Consider the following 17,584-nt stretch of genomic DNA (forward strand, 5'->3'; position numbering starts at 1 on the left):
TCACTTAACAGGGGGATTCAGTCATCAGTCCCTGACAGGGGGATCTCAGTCATGTCAGTCAGTCCCTGACCAGGGGGATTCAGTCAGGTCAGTCCTGACAGGGGGATTCACAGATCAGTTCAGTCCTTACAGGGGGAAAATTCAGTCAGTCAGTCCCTGACAGGGGGATTCAGAGTCAGTCAGTCTCCCTGACGGGGGATTCAGTCAGTCAGTCCCTGAAAGGGGTTCAGTCAGATCCCTGAAAGGATTCAGTCAGTCAGTAGTCCCTGACAGGGGGATTCAGTCAGTCAGTCCTGACAGGGGATTCAGTCAGTCAAGTCAGTCACCTGGCAAGGGGGATTCAGTCCAGTCAGTCCCTGAAAGGGGATTTCAGTCCATCAGTCCTTACAGGGGGATTCATCAGTCCATCCCTGACAGGGATTCAGTCAGTCAGTCCCTGAAAGGGGGATTCAGTCAGTCAGTCCCTGAAAGGGGGATTCGGTCAGTCAGTCCCTGAAAGGGGGATTCGGTCAGTCAGTCCCTGAAAGGGGGATTCGGTCAGTCAGTCCCTGAAAGGGAGATTCAGTCAGTCAGTCCCTAACATTCATATTTTCACCACAGCGAGACAGAATATTCAAACGCTGTCTAGTCCTTCCATCCAGCTTCCACAGGAAATGCTATAGGCCTCCCAGAGTCAACCGTAATCTCTCCATAATACCTCCTACCACCACTGAATAAACATCCACAGCCTTTCAACACCACTACTACTACACAGTAACCCCGGGAATGGAACTGGAACACCATCAATGAATGGTAACGAATGTGGCGATGATGTTATTTCATTAAAGGTTCCGTATAGGTTCATTGGATGCAGGTTCATTAGCTAGATCAGCATTTCCCAAACTCGGTCCTCAGGACCCCAAAGTGTGCACGTTTTGGTTTTTGCCCTTGCACTACATGGCTGATTCAAATGATGAAAGCTTGATGATTAATTGAATCAGCTGCGTAGTGTTAGGGCAAAAGCCAAAACGTGCCCCCCTTGGGTCCCCAGGACCAAGTTTGGGAAACCCTGAGCTTGATGTCGAATGGTTAGTGCAGGGCTTTCCAACCCTGTTCCTGGAGAGATACCGCCTTTTAGGTTTTAACTTCAACCCTGTTTCTGGAGAGCTACCTTCCTGTTGGTTTTCACTCCAACCCTGTTCCTGGAGAGCTACCCTCCTGTAGGTTTTCACTCCAACCCTGTTCCTGGAGAGCTACAGTCCTGTAGGTTTTAACTCCAACCCTGTTCCTGGAGAGCTACCATCCTGTAGGTTTTCACTCCAACCCTGTTCCTGGAGAGCTACCATCCTGTAGGTTTTCACTCCAACCCTAATCTAGCACACCTGATTCTAATAATTAGCTGGTTGATCAAATGAACCAGGTTAGTTACAACTGGGGTTGGAGTGACAATCTCCAAGAGGGTAGTTCTCCAGGAACAAAGTTGGAGACCCCTGAGTTAGTGACTCATAGGAAAACAGGATGTGATGTGACGTGATGAGTACGGAGTCTTGGCTGGTCTTACCTCCTGTTCTCTCTGGAACACCACTACTCTCCCTCCCTTGTCCCCGGTCGCCAGCAGCTCTCCAGTTGGGTTGAACTCAACCGTGGATATGATGTCAGCTGGAACAGAAAACACAAATGGAAAACAACATGTTACCTCACTGAGATACACAATACGACAGTAAAGTACATTACCGACCTACTGTATGCCTGAAAGAGTCATGTTCTGTTCCCTTCATCTCATTGACAACCGTGAAATCTACTTTCTAAACCCAACTATATGAAATTGAAGTGGTTAATGACTTGAAATAGGTAGGGAAAGACGCAGAGTGGAGTGAAAAGGTCTACTTTCATGTGATCCTCAAGTCTTTGAAGACCTGCTCTCTCCCGAGCAGAAAGGCCTGCTCAGATAGCATGTCCATGGATCGAATCAATGATGTGTGCTGCTAGCCTACCTCAGGGCTGATGAAAGGCCTGGACCAGCACTACAACAACCTGCAGTCTTCACAATACCACTACCCCCTCGCACCACGCTTGCCCCTCACTGTCACCAACCCATTCATATGCAAAACCCTCTCACACATCTCCCAGACACACATCACATCTCTACAATAACATGGAATGGTGAACATGGAGAATTATACACAGAGATAGCCTGCTGCTTCCGTCTGTGGCAGGGACGCGTTCACAATAGGTTGCCACAACTCAATCGCATGAGATCAGATACAAATGACATCTTTACTTCCATACGTCGCACACTCGGGGGCACTCCATTCTGTGGTTGACAGTGAAATTTCATGACAAAGGAGCCACCCCACACCCCCTCTCTTTCTCTACAATATTAAAGATGATAGATAAATGCTATACTCGTGTTCATATATAGGGATGGGAGATAGAGTCAGTCTTTACAGACCCCAACAGAGTGGCCAGGCAGCCAACCGTTGACAATGATCCAGAACTATTATTATTATCTGGGAGAAACATACTAGACTTCAGAGAATCCACTAAGACAACACTAACAGACATATGTGTGTGTGTGGGACACAAACGTCTCAATTAACCCATCTCTATTTTAGGGGCTTAGAGAAATGGCAAAGGAAGCTGCTATTTTTGGCTGTCTTGCTTTGTGATGAGGACTATCTAAACCACAGAGGAAGGTAGAGGACTATCTAAACCACAGAGGAAGGTAGAGGACTATCTAAACCACAGAGGAAGGTAGAGGACTATCGTAGCCACTAGAAGGAAGGTAGAGGATATCTAACCACACGAGGAAGGTAGAGGACTATCTAAAACCACAGAGGAAATGGTAGAGGACTATCTAAACCACAGAGGAAGGTAGAGGACTATCTAACCACAGAGGAAGGTAGAGGACTATCTAAACCAAGAGGAAAGGTAGAGGACTATCTAAACCAAGGAGGAGGTAGAGGACTATCTAAACCCACAGAGGAAAGTAGAGACTATCTAAACCACAGAGGAAGGTAGAGGACTATCTAAACCACAGGAAGAAGTAGAGGATATCTAAACACAGAGGAAGGTAGAGGAACTTCTAAACCACAGAGGAAGGTAGAGACATCTAAACCACAGAGGAAGGTAGAGGACTATCTAAACCAAAGAGGAAGGTAGAGGACTATCTAAACCACAGAGGAAGGTAGAGGACTATCTAAACCACAGAGGAAAGTAGAGGACTATCTAACCACAGAGGGAAGGTAGAGGACTATCTAAACACAGAGGAAAGTGTAGAGGACTATCTAAACCACAGAGGAAGGTAGAGGACTATCTAAAACAGAAGGAAAGTCGAGGACATATCTAAACCACAGAGAAGGTAGAGGACTATCTAAACCACAGGGAAAGTAGAGGACTATCTAAACCACAGAGGAAGTAAGAGGACTAATCTAAACCACAGAAGGAAGGTAGAGGACTATCTAAACCACAGAGGAGGTAGAGGACTATCTAAACCACAGAGTCACAGAGGAAAAGTTGAGGGACTATCTAAACCACACAGCACAAGAGGAAGGTAGAGGAACTATGTTAAACCACTAGAGGATTAAGTCAAGGACTATGTAACCACAGGAAAAGTAAGAGGACTATCTAAACCACAGAGGAAAGTCGAGGACTATCTAAACCACAGAGGAGAGGTAGAGGGGACTACTAAACCACAGAGAAAGTCAAGGACTATCTAACCACAGAGGAAGGTAGAGACTATCTAAACCACAGCTACAGAGGAAAGGTAGAGGACTATCTAAAACCACAGAGAGAAGGGTATGAGGACTAATCTAAACACAGAGGAAGGTAGTAGGACTATCTAAACCACAGAGGAAGATAGAGGACATCTATAACCACAGAGGAAGGTAGAGGACTATCTAAACCACAGAGGAAGGTCAAGGATATTGACACAGGGAAGGTAGAGGACTATCTAAACACAGAGGAAGGTAGAGGACTATGCTATAACCACAGAGGAGGTAGAGGACTATCTAAACACAGAGGAAGGTAGAGGACTATCTAAACCACAGAGGAAGGTAGAGGAACTATCTAACCACAGAGGAAGGTAGAGGACTATCTAAACCACAGAGGAAGGTAGAGGACTATCTAAACCACAGAGAAGGTAGAGGACTATCTAAAACCACAGAGGAAGGTAGAGGACTATCTAACACAGAGAAGGTAGAGGACTATCTAAACCACAGAGGAAAGGTACGACAATCTGGGATGTTTAATTAAGCAACCCCTCACTAGGGAGCGTCGATGAGCTGCGACGCTCTGTCTGTTGTGTCTGTCTGTTCTGTCTTCTGTCTGTCTGGTCTGTCTGTCTGTCTGTTCCTGGTCTGTCTGTCTGTCTGTCTGTCTGTCTGTCTGAACAACCTGCTGCCATATCAAAGCCACCACTACTCCCACACAACTCATTGTTCACATTAACAGCCTCTCAAGAGTCCCCGACTCCCCACCCCTCTCTTTACTCAACGTGTAATTTACCACCCTCGAAGAAGACAGAGCCTTTATGGCTGTGTATATGAGTGCATGTGCTGCTGGGTGTTGGTGTATGCTACAGCGATAAGCTCTGCTATAACAGCCAGCAGAGGAGATGTGTCTCTAAATGGAGGAGCTGTGTGTCTAGTATGCATAACCCTCCTCACCCTCCTCACCCTCCTCACCCCCAACACCCAGTCTATCAAGTAACATCCTCTGTCTCCTCATCTAACCCTGTAGTTTCCCGTCTGCCCACGTCACACACAACCAAAATAACTTAGCTACCCCACATGATCTGTGGACTGAACGTACCAAAACAGTGATTCAGGTCAGGACATCCAGAACTGAGATGTATCACGTAGAATATCGTAGAATACACTGTGAGGTTAAGAGAATCCAACTGGCATGCCTAGAATGAATGGAAGTTGTTTTTTTAGATGAAAAACAAAACGAGTCGATGGTGAGTTTTCCCTCAAGCAGATTGTGGTTCGATCGATTCCTGCCTTTTACACATCTTCCCTGATCTTCCTCTAGCAGATGCATCTGTTTTAGAGGCTGTGCCTGCCTGGCTACACTGTTGCTATGCAATCCTCTCAGAGATAACGGTACACACTCTGTCTAGTGAGCTGTGTGGAGCGGCCTCTCATTTGCAGGTTTAATTTTATTGTTCCAGCGTCTCTTTAGACTTAAAGAGACTAGTCCCTCGCTCGCACACACACGTGCACGCACGCACACGCATACACACACAGACACACGCTAACAGAGTGCTAAACCGGCAAAGCTTGGTCCTGATTAAAATAATTAACATTAAAACAAACAAGACAAAGCTTTTAAATAATTATGTTTTTTTTCAGGAGCAGCATGTCAGAAAGAGAGAGAGGTGATGAAAGGAAAAAGACTATAGAGTGTTTTGTGTTTTTAAAAGAGAAGAGAGAGAGAGAGAGAGAGAGAGAGAGAGAGAGAGAGAGAGAGAGAGAGAGAGAGAGAGAAAAGGAGAGAGAGAGAGAGAGAGAAGAGAAGAGAGAGAGAAGAGAGAGAGGGAGAGAGAGCGAGAGGAGGAGAGTGAAAGATAGTGGGATGAAAGAGAGAGAAGACTGGGTTGTTATATGTTTACCCTAGTGCACCTCCATGTTGTCTGCCTGTGTAGGAGATTTAAGGTTCCATGACGACCTCCTCCTAAACTAGCAGAGGCTGAATGAGGAGGACTTTGTTCTTGGGCATTGAATTGGCATCAGCAGACTGCATCTTCTCTTTGCTACTGCTCATATTCATATACACTATACTCCCTTCCCTGTACACATACAGTACAGTGCTTCAGAAAGTATTTACACCCCTGACTTTTTCCACTCTTGTTGTGTTAAAGCCTGAATTTAAAATGGATTAAATTGTGAGCGTGAAAAACCCAGCAGCGTTGCAGTTCTTGACACACTCAAACCGGTGCACCTGACACCTACTGCCACACCCCGTTCAAAGGCACTTAAATATTTTCTCTTGCCCTCTGAATGGCAGCCAGACACAATCAATGTCTCAATTGTCTCAAGGCTTAAAAATCCTTCTTTAACCTGTCTCCCCTTCATCTACACTGATTGAAATGGATTTAACAATTGACATCAATAAGGATCATAGTTTTCACCTGGATTCACCTGGTCAGTCTGGGTCATGAGCATGCTTTGGAAACCTCACTACTTCTCCCCCAAACAAACTTGAATCTGTGACATCAAGCTCCATATAAGGCATATCGTGACATTTCTATATAGCAGGGTTTTCCCTCACGAGGGTGCACGTGCACATGCACAGTTGTTACCGTCCTCCTGCTGTGGCAGCCGGCTACATAAAATAACGATAGAAAATAATTGCAAATATTCAGGTGGAAAGAACACAGAAAAGCTCACTCGATCGTATGCCTTCAATAAAACAATGAATTGGCCACAGTTTGCAGATTTGTGACTCATACATTCACTGACAATGGAGCAGAGTGAGGCCTGCATCCAGCAACGTCACGAGTCACGTGACCCGTGTTTGCAGCTGTCTCAGTTCTGCACTCCAGAGGAGAGAGAGGATAGAGGGCAACCTTCACTGGATTTTGGGTAAACTTCTCCTTTAACACCACTGAGGTAATACATCTGTGACCAAGTGAGCCAGACACAATCCTCACAGCCTCCTCTTGTAAACCAGACTGGAAAATATTCTGTGTCGACGATGTAAAAGCAGGATGTGTGTCTCTGAGGTCACTGTCATTTTAATAATGGACACTAGTCACTTTAATAAGTTTACATACTGCTTTACTCATTTCATATGTATATACTGTATTCTACTGTCTTTTATCAATGCCATTCTGACATTGCTCATCCTAATATTGATATATTTCTTCATTCCATTATTTTACTTTTAGATTTGTGTATATGTGTGTGAATGTTAGATATTACTTCACTGTTGGAGCTAGGAACACAAGCATTTTCACCCATACACCTCGCGTGAATAACATACTGTGCTAAATAGTGTATGTGACCAATAACATCTGCTAAATGTATGTGTATGTGACCAATAACATCTGCTATATATGTGTATGGGACCAATAACATTCTGGCTAAAATATGTGTATGTGACCAATAACATCTGCTATATATGTGTATGTGACCAATAACAACATTTGATTTACTTTGATTTGAGATAGCTCGTGTTTGCGTGTGTTTGTGTTATCTTATTGTGTTCCAATGAGGGAGTATGATGCTGAGAGACCAAGCACTAAGTGCCAATACAGACAAGACATAGAGAGGAGCTGGGAATGGAGAGCCTCATGAAAGAACCCCCTTTAGCTCGGGACACAACAGTCCCCGATGTGATGCCTGTGACACAACTTGGGCAACTGACTGTCTCTATGCCAAGTGGTACCATTTTTAGCTTAGCACCATGACATGAGCCATGAGTCCTCCTGATTACTGGACAAACACATCAGGCCTGTGTGTGTGCTGCTTATCCCTCACTGTGAGGGACAGCTGTCCTATTGTGTGTACCAAATGCCACCCTATTTCCTATATAGTGCACTGCTTTTGACCAGGGCCCATAGGGCCCTTATATAGGGCACAGGGTGGCATTTGAGAAGCAGCCATATAGTGTGATGGAGAGAGATGTACAGTACAGTCAGCGGTATGGACATCCTGAAAATCAGGGACAGGACAGGATAGAGAAAGACAGGATAGACAGACAGGATTGAGACAGTCAGGTTTGAGACAGACAGGATAGACAGACAGGATTGAGACAGACAGTATAGAAAGACAGGATAGACGGACAGGATCGAGACAGGATCGAGATAGACAGGATCGAGACAGACAAGATCGAGACAGGGCTAGCCAGGACACTGACGGCTTACGTGTGGATAAGCACTATGTTCTCTCCTGTTTCATTTAGCCTATTGGATCCAACACAATTTACAAATGAGGACCGTTATGTAACATCTCTATGTTCAAATAGGAAAGTACAGTTGAAGTCGGAAGTTTACACACACCTTAGCCAAATACATTTAAACTCAGTATTTCACAAATCCTAGTAAAAATGCCCTGTCTTAGGTCAGTTAGGATCACCACTTTATTTTAAGAATGTGAAATGTCAGAATAATAGTAGAGAGAATGATTTATTTCAGCTTTTATTTCTTTCATCACATTCCCAGTGGGTCAGAAGTTTACATACACTCAATTAGTATTTGGTGCATTGCCTTTAATTGTTTAACTTGTGTCAAACGTTTTGGGTAGCCTTCCACAAGCTTCCCACAATAAGTTGGGTGAATTTTGGCCCATTCCTCCTGACAGAGCTGGTGTAACTGAGTCAGGCTTGTAGGCCTCCTTGCTCGCACATGCTTTTTCAGTTCTGCCCACACATTTTCTATGGGATTGAGGTCAGGGCTTTGTGATGGCCACTCCAATACCTTCACTTTGTTGTCCTTAAGCCATTTTGCAACAACTTTGGAAGTATGCTTGGTGTCATTGTCCATTTGGAAGACCCATTTGCAACCAATCTTTAACTTCCTGACTGATGTCTTGAGATGCTGCTTCAATATATCCACATCATTTTCCTCCCTCATGATGCCATCTATTTTGTGAAGTGCACCAGTCCCTCCCGAAGCAAAGCACCCCCACAACATGATGCTGCCACCCCCATGCTTCACGGTTGGGATGGTGTTCTTCGGCTTGCAAGCCTCCCCCTTTTTCCTCCAAACATAACGATGGTCATTATGACCAAACAGTTCTATTTTTGTTTCATCGGACCAGAGAAAATTTATCCAAAAAGTACGATCTTTGTCCCCATGTGCAGTTGCAAACCGTAGTCTGGCTTTTTTATGGTGGTTTTGGAGCAGTGGCTTCTTCCTTGCTGAGCGGCCTTTCAGGTTATGTCGATATAGGACTCGTTTTACTGTGAATATAGATACTTTTGTACCTGTTTCCTCCAGTATCTTCACAAGGTCCTTTGCTGTTGTTCTGGGATTGATTTGCACTTTCGCACCAAAGTACGTTCATCTCTAGGAGAGAGAAAGCGTCTCCTTCCTGAGCGGTATGACGGCTGCGTGGTCCGATGGTGTTTATACTTGCGTACTATCATTTGTACAGATGAACGTGGTACCTTCAGGCATTTGTAAATTGCTCCCAAGGATGAACCAGACTTGTGGAGGTCTACAATTGTTTTTCTGAGGTCTTGGCTGATTTATTTTGATTGTCCCATGATGTCAAGGAAAGAGGCACTGAGTTTGAAGGTAGGCCTTGAAATACATCCACAAGTACACCTCCAATTGACTCAAATTATGTCAATTAGCCTATCAGAAGCTTCTAATGCTATTACATAATTTTCTGGAATTTTCCAAGCTGTTTAAAGGGACAGTCAACTCAGTGTATATAAACTTCTGACCCACTGGAATTGTTATACAGTGAATGTGTGAAATAATCTGTCTGTAAACAATTGTTGGAAAAATTACTTGTGTCATGCACAAAGTAGATGTCCTAACCGACTTGCCAAAACTATAGTTTGTTAACAAGAAACTTGTTGAGTGGTTGAAAAACGAGTTTTAATGACTCCAACCTAAGTGTATGTAAAGTTCCGACTTCAACTTTAAATAAGGTCGCTGAGCTGTAAATCTTTGTCTGATCATCATCTACAATAGGAGACACTCCAACTTCAAGAGTCAGGCTAGGCTACATAGAGTCAGGCTAGGCTACATAGAGTCAGGCTAGGCTACATAGAGTCAGGCTAGGTTACATAGAGTCAGGCTAGGCTACATAGAGTCAGGCTAGCTAGCTAGCTTTGGCCCCATCTCTTGTCATAGCTCTGCGCACTAGCTTTGGCCCCATCTCGTCATAGCTCCGCGCACTAGCTTTGGCCCCATCTCTTGTCATAGCTCCGCGCACTAGCTTTGGCCCCATCTCTTGTCATAGCTCTGCGCACTAGCTTTGGCCCCATCTCTTGTCATAGCTCCGCGCNTCTCTTGTCATAGCTCCGCGCACTAGCTTTGGCCCCATCTCTTGTCATAGCTCCGCGCACTAGCTTTGGCCCCATCTCTTCTCATAGCTCCGCGCGCTAGCTTTGTCCCCATCTCTTCTCATAGCTCCGTGCGCTAGCGTTGTCCCCATCTCTTCTCATAGCTCCGCGCGCTAGCGTTGTCCCCATCTCTTCTCATAGCTCCGCGCGCTAGCGTTGTCCCCATCTCTTCTCAAACACGCCTTTGTATTTTGGTACTGCTGAAGATCCAGCCCATAGAAATACAGCAGCATCAGCTGTATCTTTACGTCCTCCGCTTGTCTTTCCCCATCATTTCAGATTCAATATCTCCTTCATATGCATCGTCGCTGAAGTGCTTGCTACACACAGCGATGCAACGTTGGCAGCAGAGAGTTTGTATCGTCTGCATCTCTTTGTAACTTTTTTCCAAAAAACTGTGAAAGTTGGTGACTTCTTCCCTTGATTTCCTGTATAAAGTGCCGCCAGGGACTGAACACCAGCGCGCTCTTGTTGCCATCTCTTGTTCCACTTTACATATCTAACTTTACCTGCAACAGGCCTATCAACTTTCACACCAGCTCCTTCTTCCTCCAAATAAACTGTGACATCAAGCTCCATATAAGGGCATATCATGAGCAGGGTTTCCCCCATGAAGGTGCTCATGCTCAGTTGTTACCCATCTCCCCTGCTGTGGCAGTCAGCTACATAAAATAATGATATAAAATTATCGCAAATGTTTCAGATTAGAAAAAAAAGTTACATTTACTGACTCAAAACCGATAGTACTTCTGATAAAAATCCCTAATTCAGCTGTACGCTTTCAATAAAACAATCATACATTCACTGAAATCGGCGCAGAGCAAGGCCTGCATCCAGGAACGTCACGAGTCATGTGACCTGTTGCTGCAGCTATCTCAGATCTGCACTCCATGGAGAGAGAGGGCAAACACCACTGAACTAGGTTCAATGTATGGAAACACTTGGGAGTTTCTGGAGTTTAGGAACACTTCTCCTTTAAATCACATTGTTCTACACACACACACACACACACACACACACACACACACACACACACACACACACACACACACACACACACACACCACCACACCCCCACCAACAACCCACCACACACCACACCACAAAACACACACACACACACACACACACACCCACACCACACACACACACACAACCACACAGTGTGTCAGGCCAAGCGCATGCTCAATACTGACGAAAAGCGTATCGGAGAACACAAAGCAGAGTAGAACAGAGCGGGGGGAGGAATAATTACCATCTAAATCATATTCACATTCCACATTGGAAACGGAATTCCAAATGATATCTCCAAGACGGGAAACATGCTGACCTAATTAGGCCCCAGGAGGATCCAGTTTTGAACACTCCTATTCCCAACGTTTTCTTTCCTTATCATCAGAGGAGAACCTGGTGGAAAAATTCCACCAAAAAGAGAATGGAATAGTATAAAGATTCAGAGGGAATGATGCGCCAGAGGTGAATGTTTTTTCTTCTCATTAACAACCAAGTTCTATATTGCTTCTTTATTGTGGACAAGGATGCTGAACACAAAATGCACACACATTGTTTGTCCTGTTTGAGGTAAAACAACAACTATAAGAACATAAATATTCAGCTATACATGTGTTTCATACTGGTATGATGTGTGTGCTCCGCTCCCTACATGTAATTGCTGTGAGCATTTTTTAATCAAACAAAAATCAAAGTTTACTGGTCACGTACACAGATGTGCATCTTGTCAGATATTCACCATCTGTTCATCAAACAGAAAATCCTCAAAGAAATTTAGAATAAAGTTCTGTTCTGTTTCCGCTCTGTGTGTGTGTGTGTGTTGTGTGTGTGTGTGTGTGTGTGTGTGTGTGTTGTGTTGTGTGTGTGTGTGTGTGTGTGTGTGTGGTGTGTGTGGTGTAACCATGAGTGTGTGGGACAATCTCACTCACTACTGGTGGAATCGATGGGTGATATATTGGCAGACACATTGTGATTTCAAAGGCGGATTCCTTTTTTCCATGATTAACCCATTAGATTGAAAAGCTGCCGCGGTCATCCCCCTCTTCAAAAGGCGGAGACACTCTAGACCCAAACTGTTACAGACCTATATCCATCCTGCCCTGCCTTTCTAAAGTCTTCGGAAAGCCAAGTTAACAACAGATCACCAAACCATTTCGAAGTCCCACTGTACCTTCCCCACTATGCAATCTGGTTTCCGAGCTGTCATAGGTGACCTAGCCACGCTCAAGGTCCTAAACGTTATTAATAACCGCCATCGATAAAAGACATACTGTGCAGCCGTCTTCATCGACCTGGCCAAGGCTTTCGACTCCATCAATCACCACATTCTTTGTCGCAGACTCAATAGCCTTGGCCTCAAATGACTGCCTCGCCTGGTTCACCAACTACTTCTCAGATAGAGTTCAGTGTGTCAAATCGGAGTGCCTGTTGTCCGACCTCTGGCAGTCGCTATGGGGTGCCCACATGGTTCATTCTCGGGCGACTCTTTCTCTTATATATCAACGATGTCGCTCTTGCTTCGGGTTGAGTTCCCTGATCCACCTCTACGCAGACGACACCATTCTGTATACWTCTGGCCCTTCTTTGGACACTGTGTTGACAAACCTCCAAATGAGCTTCAATGCCATGCAACACTTCTTCCTTGGCCTCCAACTGCTCTTAAATGCTAGTAAAACGAAATGCATGCTCTTCAACCGATCGCTGCCCGCACCCGCCCGACTAGCATCACTACTCTGGACGGTTCTGACTTAGAATATGTGGACAACTACAAATACCTAGGTGTCTGTAAACTCTCCTTCCAGACTCACATTAAGCATCTCCAATCCAAAATTAAATATAGAATCGGCTTCCTATTTCGCAACAACTATAACGAACGTCGTCGGGAGAAGGAGAAGAGGACCAAGGTGCAGCGTGGTAAGTGTTCATATTACTTTAATAAAATATGAAATACTTGACAAAACAACAAAAACGACAAACGAACAGTTCTGAAAGGTGACGACACACAAAACAGAAAACAACCACCCACAAACACAGGTGGGAACAGGCTACCTAAGTATGGTTCTCAATCAGAGACAACGATAGACAGCTGCCTCTGATTGAGAACCATACCAGGCCAAACACATAGAAATACAAAACAAGGACAACATAGAACACCAGACATAGAATGCCCACCCAAACTCACGCCCTGACCAACCAAAATAGAGACATAAGGTCAGGGCGTGACAACAAAGCCTCCTTCACTCATGCTGCCAAACAAACCCTCGTAAAACTGACCATCCTGCCAATCCTTGACTTCGGCGATGTCTTTTACAAAATAGCCTCCAACACTCTACTCAGCAAATTGGATGTAGTCTATCACAGTGACATTCGTTTTGTCACCAAAGCCCCATATACTACCCACCACTGCGACCTGTATGCTCTCGTTGGCTGGCCCTCGCTACATATTCGTCGCCAAACCCACTGGCTCCAGGTCATCTCTAAGTCTTTGCTAGGTAAAGCCCCACCTTATCTCAGCTCACTGGTCACCATAGCAACACCCACCCGTAGCACACGCTCCAGCAGGTATATCTCACTGGTCACCCCCAAAGCCAACACCTCCTTTGGCTGCCTTCCAGTTCTCTGCTGCCAATGACTGGAACGAATTGCAAAAATCACTGAAGCTGGAGACTTATATCTCCCTCACTAACTTTAAGCATCAGCTGTCAGAGCAGCTTACCGATCACAGCACCTGTACACAGCCCATCTGTAAATAGCCCACCCAATCACATCATCCCCATATTGTTATTTTTTTGTTGCTCTTTTGCACCCCAGTATCTCTACTTGCACATCATCATCTGCACATCTATAACTCCAGTGTTAATGCTAAATTGTAATTATTTCGCCACTATGGCCTATTTATTGTAGAGGTCGACCGATTAATCGGCATTGCCAATTTTTACATTACAATCGTTAATCTGCATTTTTGGATGCCGATTATGGCCGATTACATTGCATTCCACGAGGAAACTGCGTGGCAGGCTGAACACCTGTTACGCGAGTGCAGCAAGGAGCCAAGGTAAGTTGCTAGCTAGCATTAAACTTATCTTATGAAAAACTATCAATCTTCACATAATCACTAGTTAACTACACATGGTTGATGATATCACTAGGTTAACTAGCTTGTCCTGCGTTGCATATAATCAATGCGGTGCCTGTTAATTTATCATCGAATCACAACCTACTTCGCCAAACTGTCACGATCGTGTGGAGGAGAGACGGACCAAAACGCAGCATGAGGAAAATAAGCCATCTTCTTTTAATTAAACGAACGAAGATGAACATGAAACGAAAACACTATTACAAACAAACAAAACAACAAATGATCGTGAAGCTAAATAACGCAAGTRCCCAGACAAGCAACAAACGTTAAACAAGACAACTACCCACAAAAGCCTACTGCCTATGGCTACCTTAAATATGGCTCCCAATCAGAGACAAATGAATGACAGCTGTCTCTGATTGAGACCCAATCTAGGCAGCCATAGACATAACTAGACAACCTAACAAACTCTATCCCATACACATACAACACCCATAGACTAACCAAAACACACACAACATACAATGCCCACCCCAACTCACGCCCTGACCAACTAAACAATAATCAAAATAACATAAAAATAGGTCAGGAACGTGACACAAACGAGGGATGATTTAACAAAAGCGCATTCGTGAAAAAAACACAATCGTTGCACGAATGTACCTAACCATAAACATCAATGCCTTTCTTAAAATCAATACACAGAAGTATTTTTTTTAACCTGCATATTTATTTAAAATAAATTAATGTTAGCAGGCAATATTAACTAGGGAAATTGTGTCACTTCTTTTGCATTCATTGCACGCAGAGTCAGGGTATATGCAACAGCTTGGACCGCCTTGGTTGTTTCAAACTAATTTGCCAGAATTTTACATAATTATGACATAACATTGAATGTTATGCAATGTAACAGCAATATTTAGGGTTACCGCCCGTTCGATAAAATACAGAACGGTTCCGTATTTCACTGAAAGAATAAATGTTTTGTTTTCGAAATTATAGTTTCCGGATTTGACCATATTAATGACCAACGGCTCGTATTTCTGTGTTTATTATATTATAATTAAGTATATGATTTGATAGAGCAGTCTGACTGAGCGGTGGTAGGCAGCAGCACGCTCGTAAGCATTCATTCAAACTTTCCTGCGTTTTGCCAGCAGCTCTTAGCAATGCTTGAAGCACAGCGCTGTTTATGACTTCAAGCCTATCAACTCCCGAGATTAGGCTGGCAATACTATAGTGTCTATTAGAACATCCAATAGTCAAAGGTATATGAAATACAAATGGTATAGAGAGAAATAGTCCTATAATTCCTATAATAACTACAACCTAAAACTTCTTAACTGGGAATATTGAAGAACTGGGAATATTGAATCACCAGCTTTCATATGTTCTCATGTTCTGAGCAAGAAACTTAAACGTTAGCTTTCTTACATGGCACATATTGCACTTTTACTGTCTTCTAAAACACTGTGTTTTTGCATTATTTAAACCAAATTGAGCATGTTTCATTATTTATTTGAGACTAAATAGATTTTATTCATGGTTAAATAAATAAAGGTGAAAAAATAAAAAATAAAAAGAAGGGAACAGCTCATTACCGTAGCTCCTCATTACTGTAGCTCCTCATTACCGTAGCTCCTCATTACTGTAGCTCCTCATTACCGTAGCTCCTCATTACTGTAGCTGCGGCTAGAGCAAGAACGTGAAACAGGGCGAGTGAGACCAGGAGAGAGGAGAGAGAGAGAAAAAGAGACCAACGCTGCAGAGAGAGAGAGAGACAGGGAGAGCGGAAGAGAGAGAGACAGTGAGTGAGTGAGCATAGAGAAAGAGAGCGAGAACCGGCGAGGAGCCTCCGACGAAAAAGAGCCGAAGGAGGGCAGACTGGGACGTCAAGCCAGGCCCGAGTAGGAGACAGAGGACGAGAAGGAGCTGCGAGGTTATAGACAAGATGAGAGAGAAGAGAATCCAAAATTACTCTCTGAAATATTGCAATGCAGAGTTTTTGCAAAGACTGTATGCAAGTACAAAAAAACTCAAAATAACGCATGTAGGCAGCAAATTGGGCCAATACCCCTTCCTCAATTCGAATAGAAAAAAGAGCCATCAAATTTACAACCATCTAAAAACAAGTTGACCCCAAAACATTCCATCACATAGCTCATACAATGTCAAGAGATAAACCAGAGAAGAGTCCGCCTCAGCCAGCTGTTCTGAGGCTCAGTTCACCACACCAAACCAACCCATAGAGCCTCAGGACAGAAAATCTGGCCGACCAAGATCAATCACAAAAACAAAAATAAAAATATACACCTATTGGAAAGACACCACAAAAAATCAAAGTAAACTTCAATGCTATTTGGCTCTAAACAGACAGTACATGTGGCAGAATAATCTGCCACTCTGTGACTGATTGAGTAGAACACTGAGGAAAACCTTGACAAGGTACAGACTCAGTGAGCACATCTGGCTATAGAGACCGGTCGTCACAGGACAAACCTGGCAGCCCAGAGAGGAAGGCTGTGCTCACTCTGCTCCGGGAAGAGTAGAGACAGAGCTGCATTCTTTCTATTGACACTGTGACAAATACTCAGACCTAAGAGAATATTTCTTTCCCCAAAATTATAATTCAATACAACAGAATTTGAAACTATAAAGATGAAGAAAAAATCAAAATATTTATTGGGTGAAAAGCCAAAATGAGTGACGAGTTTTGGCAGCCAAATCATGTCTGTTCCTCTCACACGCACCTGAGGAAGCCATGCAGAGAAAATTGCCCAGAAGTTAAATGTTGCTAATATTTCGCCACTCTTTGTTTATGTTTTTCTTTCATACCAGGTCTACAGTGTGGTCTTCCCAGTCATGTTGACACTCGGTTAGCTACTGTTGCTTCAATTGTATCGTTATGTTCTGATCTAATATTGTGGTTGTAGTTGTGTTGTAATGGTAATTCCCATGCTTCCCATAGCTGACTAGTATTATATATTACTGTTTGGGTCCCCAACCATTTAATTTATAGAAATCATTTGTAATACTATAAATTATTGACAAATTATGTATTTCTTTGATATGTATAATCCATGTTCTTTTGACTAATGTAATTAATAATGAAACTTGCCATGTCAATAAAGTCCATATTTTAGATATTTAGAAATTGAATTGAATTGAGATGAGAGATGAGATATATAAAGTGAAGACAGGAAAGAGGGAGGAGAGAGAGAAAGAGAGCGAAAAGAGAGAGTGAGAGACGAGGGAGAGTCTCTGTGAGGTCGTCGAGAGTAAACGAGCATCACGAGAGAAAAGAAAGGAAAACAGTGAGCCAAGACGAAAAGAGAAAGATAATGAAGAGAATGAGTTACAGGGAATAAGGAGGGAGATGAGCCGAGAGAGCATGAGTAGAGAGTGACGATGTGTACAGGTCCGATAGAGAAAGAGCGAAATGTGATAGAAAGCTGAAGAGAAGAAAGAGACGAAGCGCGAGAAACAGTAGAC

At 43.7% G+C, this 17,584-nt stretch overlaps 1 protein-coding gene across 1 annotated transcript in view; it reads right to left on the minus strand.

Moving 5' to 3' along the window:
- Positions 1-17,584, minus strand: part of LOC111950041 (serine/threonine-protein phosphatase 2A 55 kDa regulatory subunit B beta isoform) — a 144,497-nt gene that overhangs the window by 25,296 nt on the left and 101,617 nt on the right. Inside the window, exon 2 of the mRNA XM_023967371.3 lies at positions 1,541-1,638. Within this exon, the coding sequence (XP_023823139.1) occupies positions 1,541-1,638 (98 nt within the window). The remainder of the gene's footprint in view (positions 1-1,540; positions 1,639-17,584) is intronic.

This window comes from Salvelinus sp. IW2-2015, linkage group LG23, assembly GCF_002910315.2.
Source record: "Salvelinus sp. IW2-2015 linkage group LG23, ASM291031v2, whole genome shotgun sequence".
NCBI classification, from domain to species: domain Eukaryota; kingdom Metazoa; phylum Chordata; class Actinopteri; order Salmoniformes; family Salmonidae; genus Salvelinus; species Salvelinus sp. IW2-2015.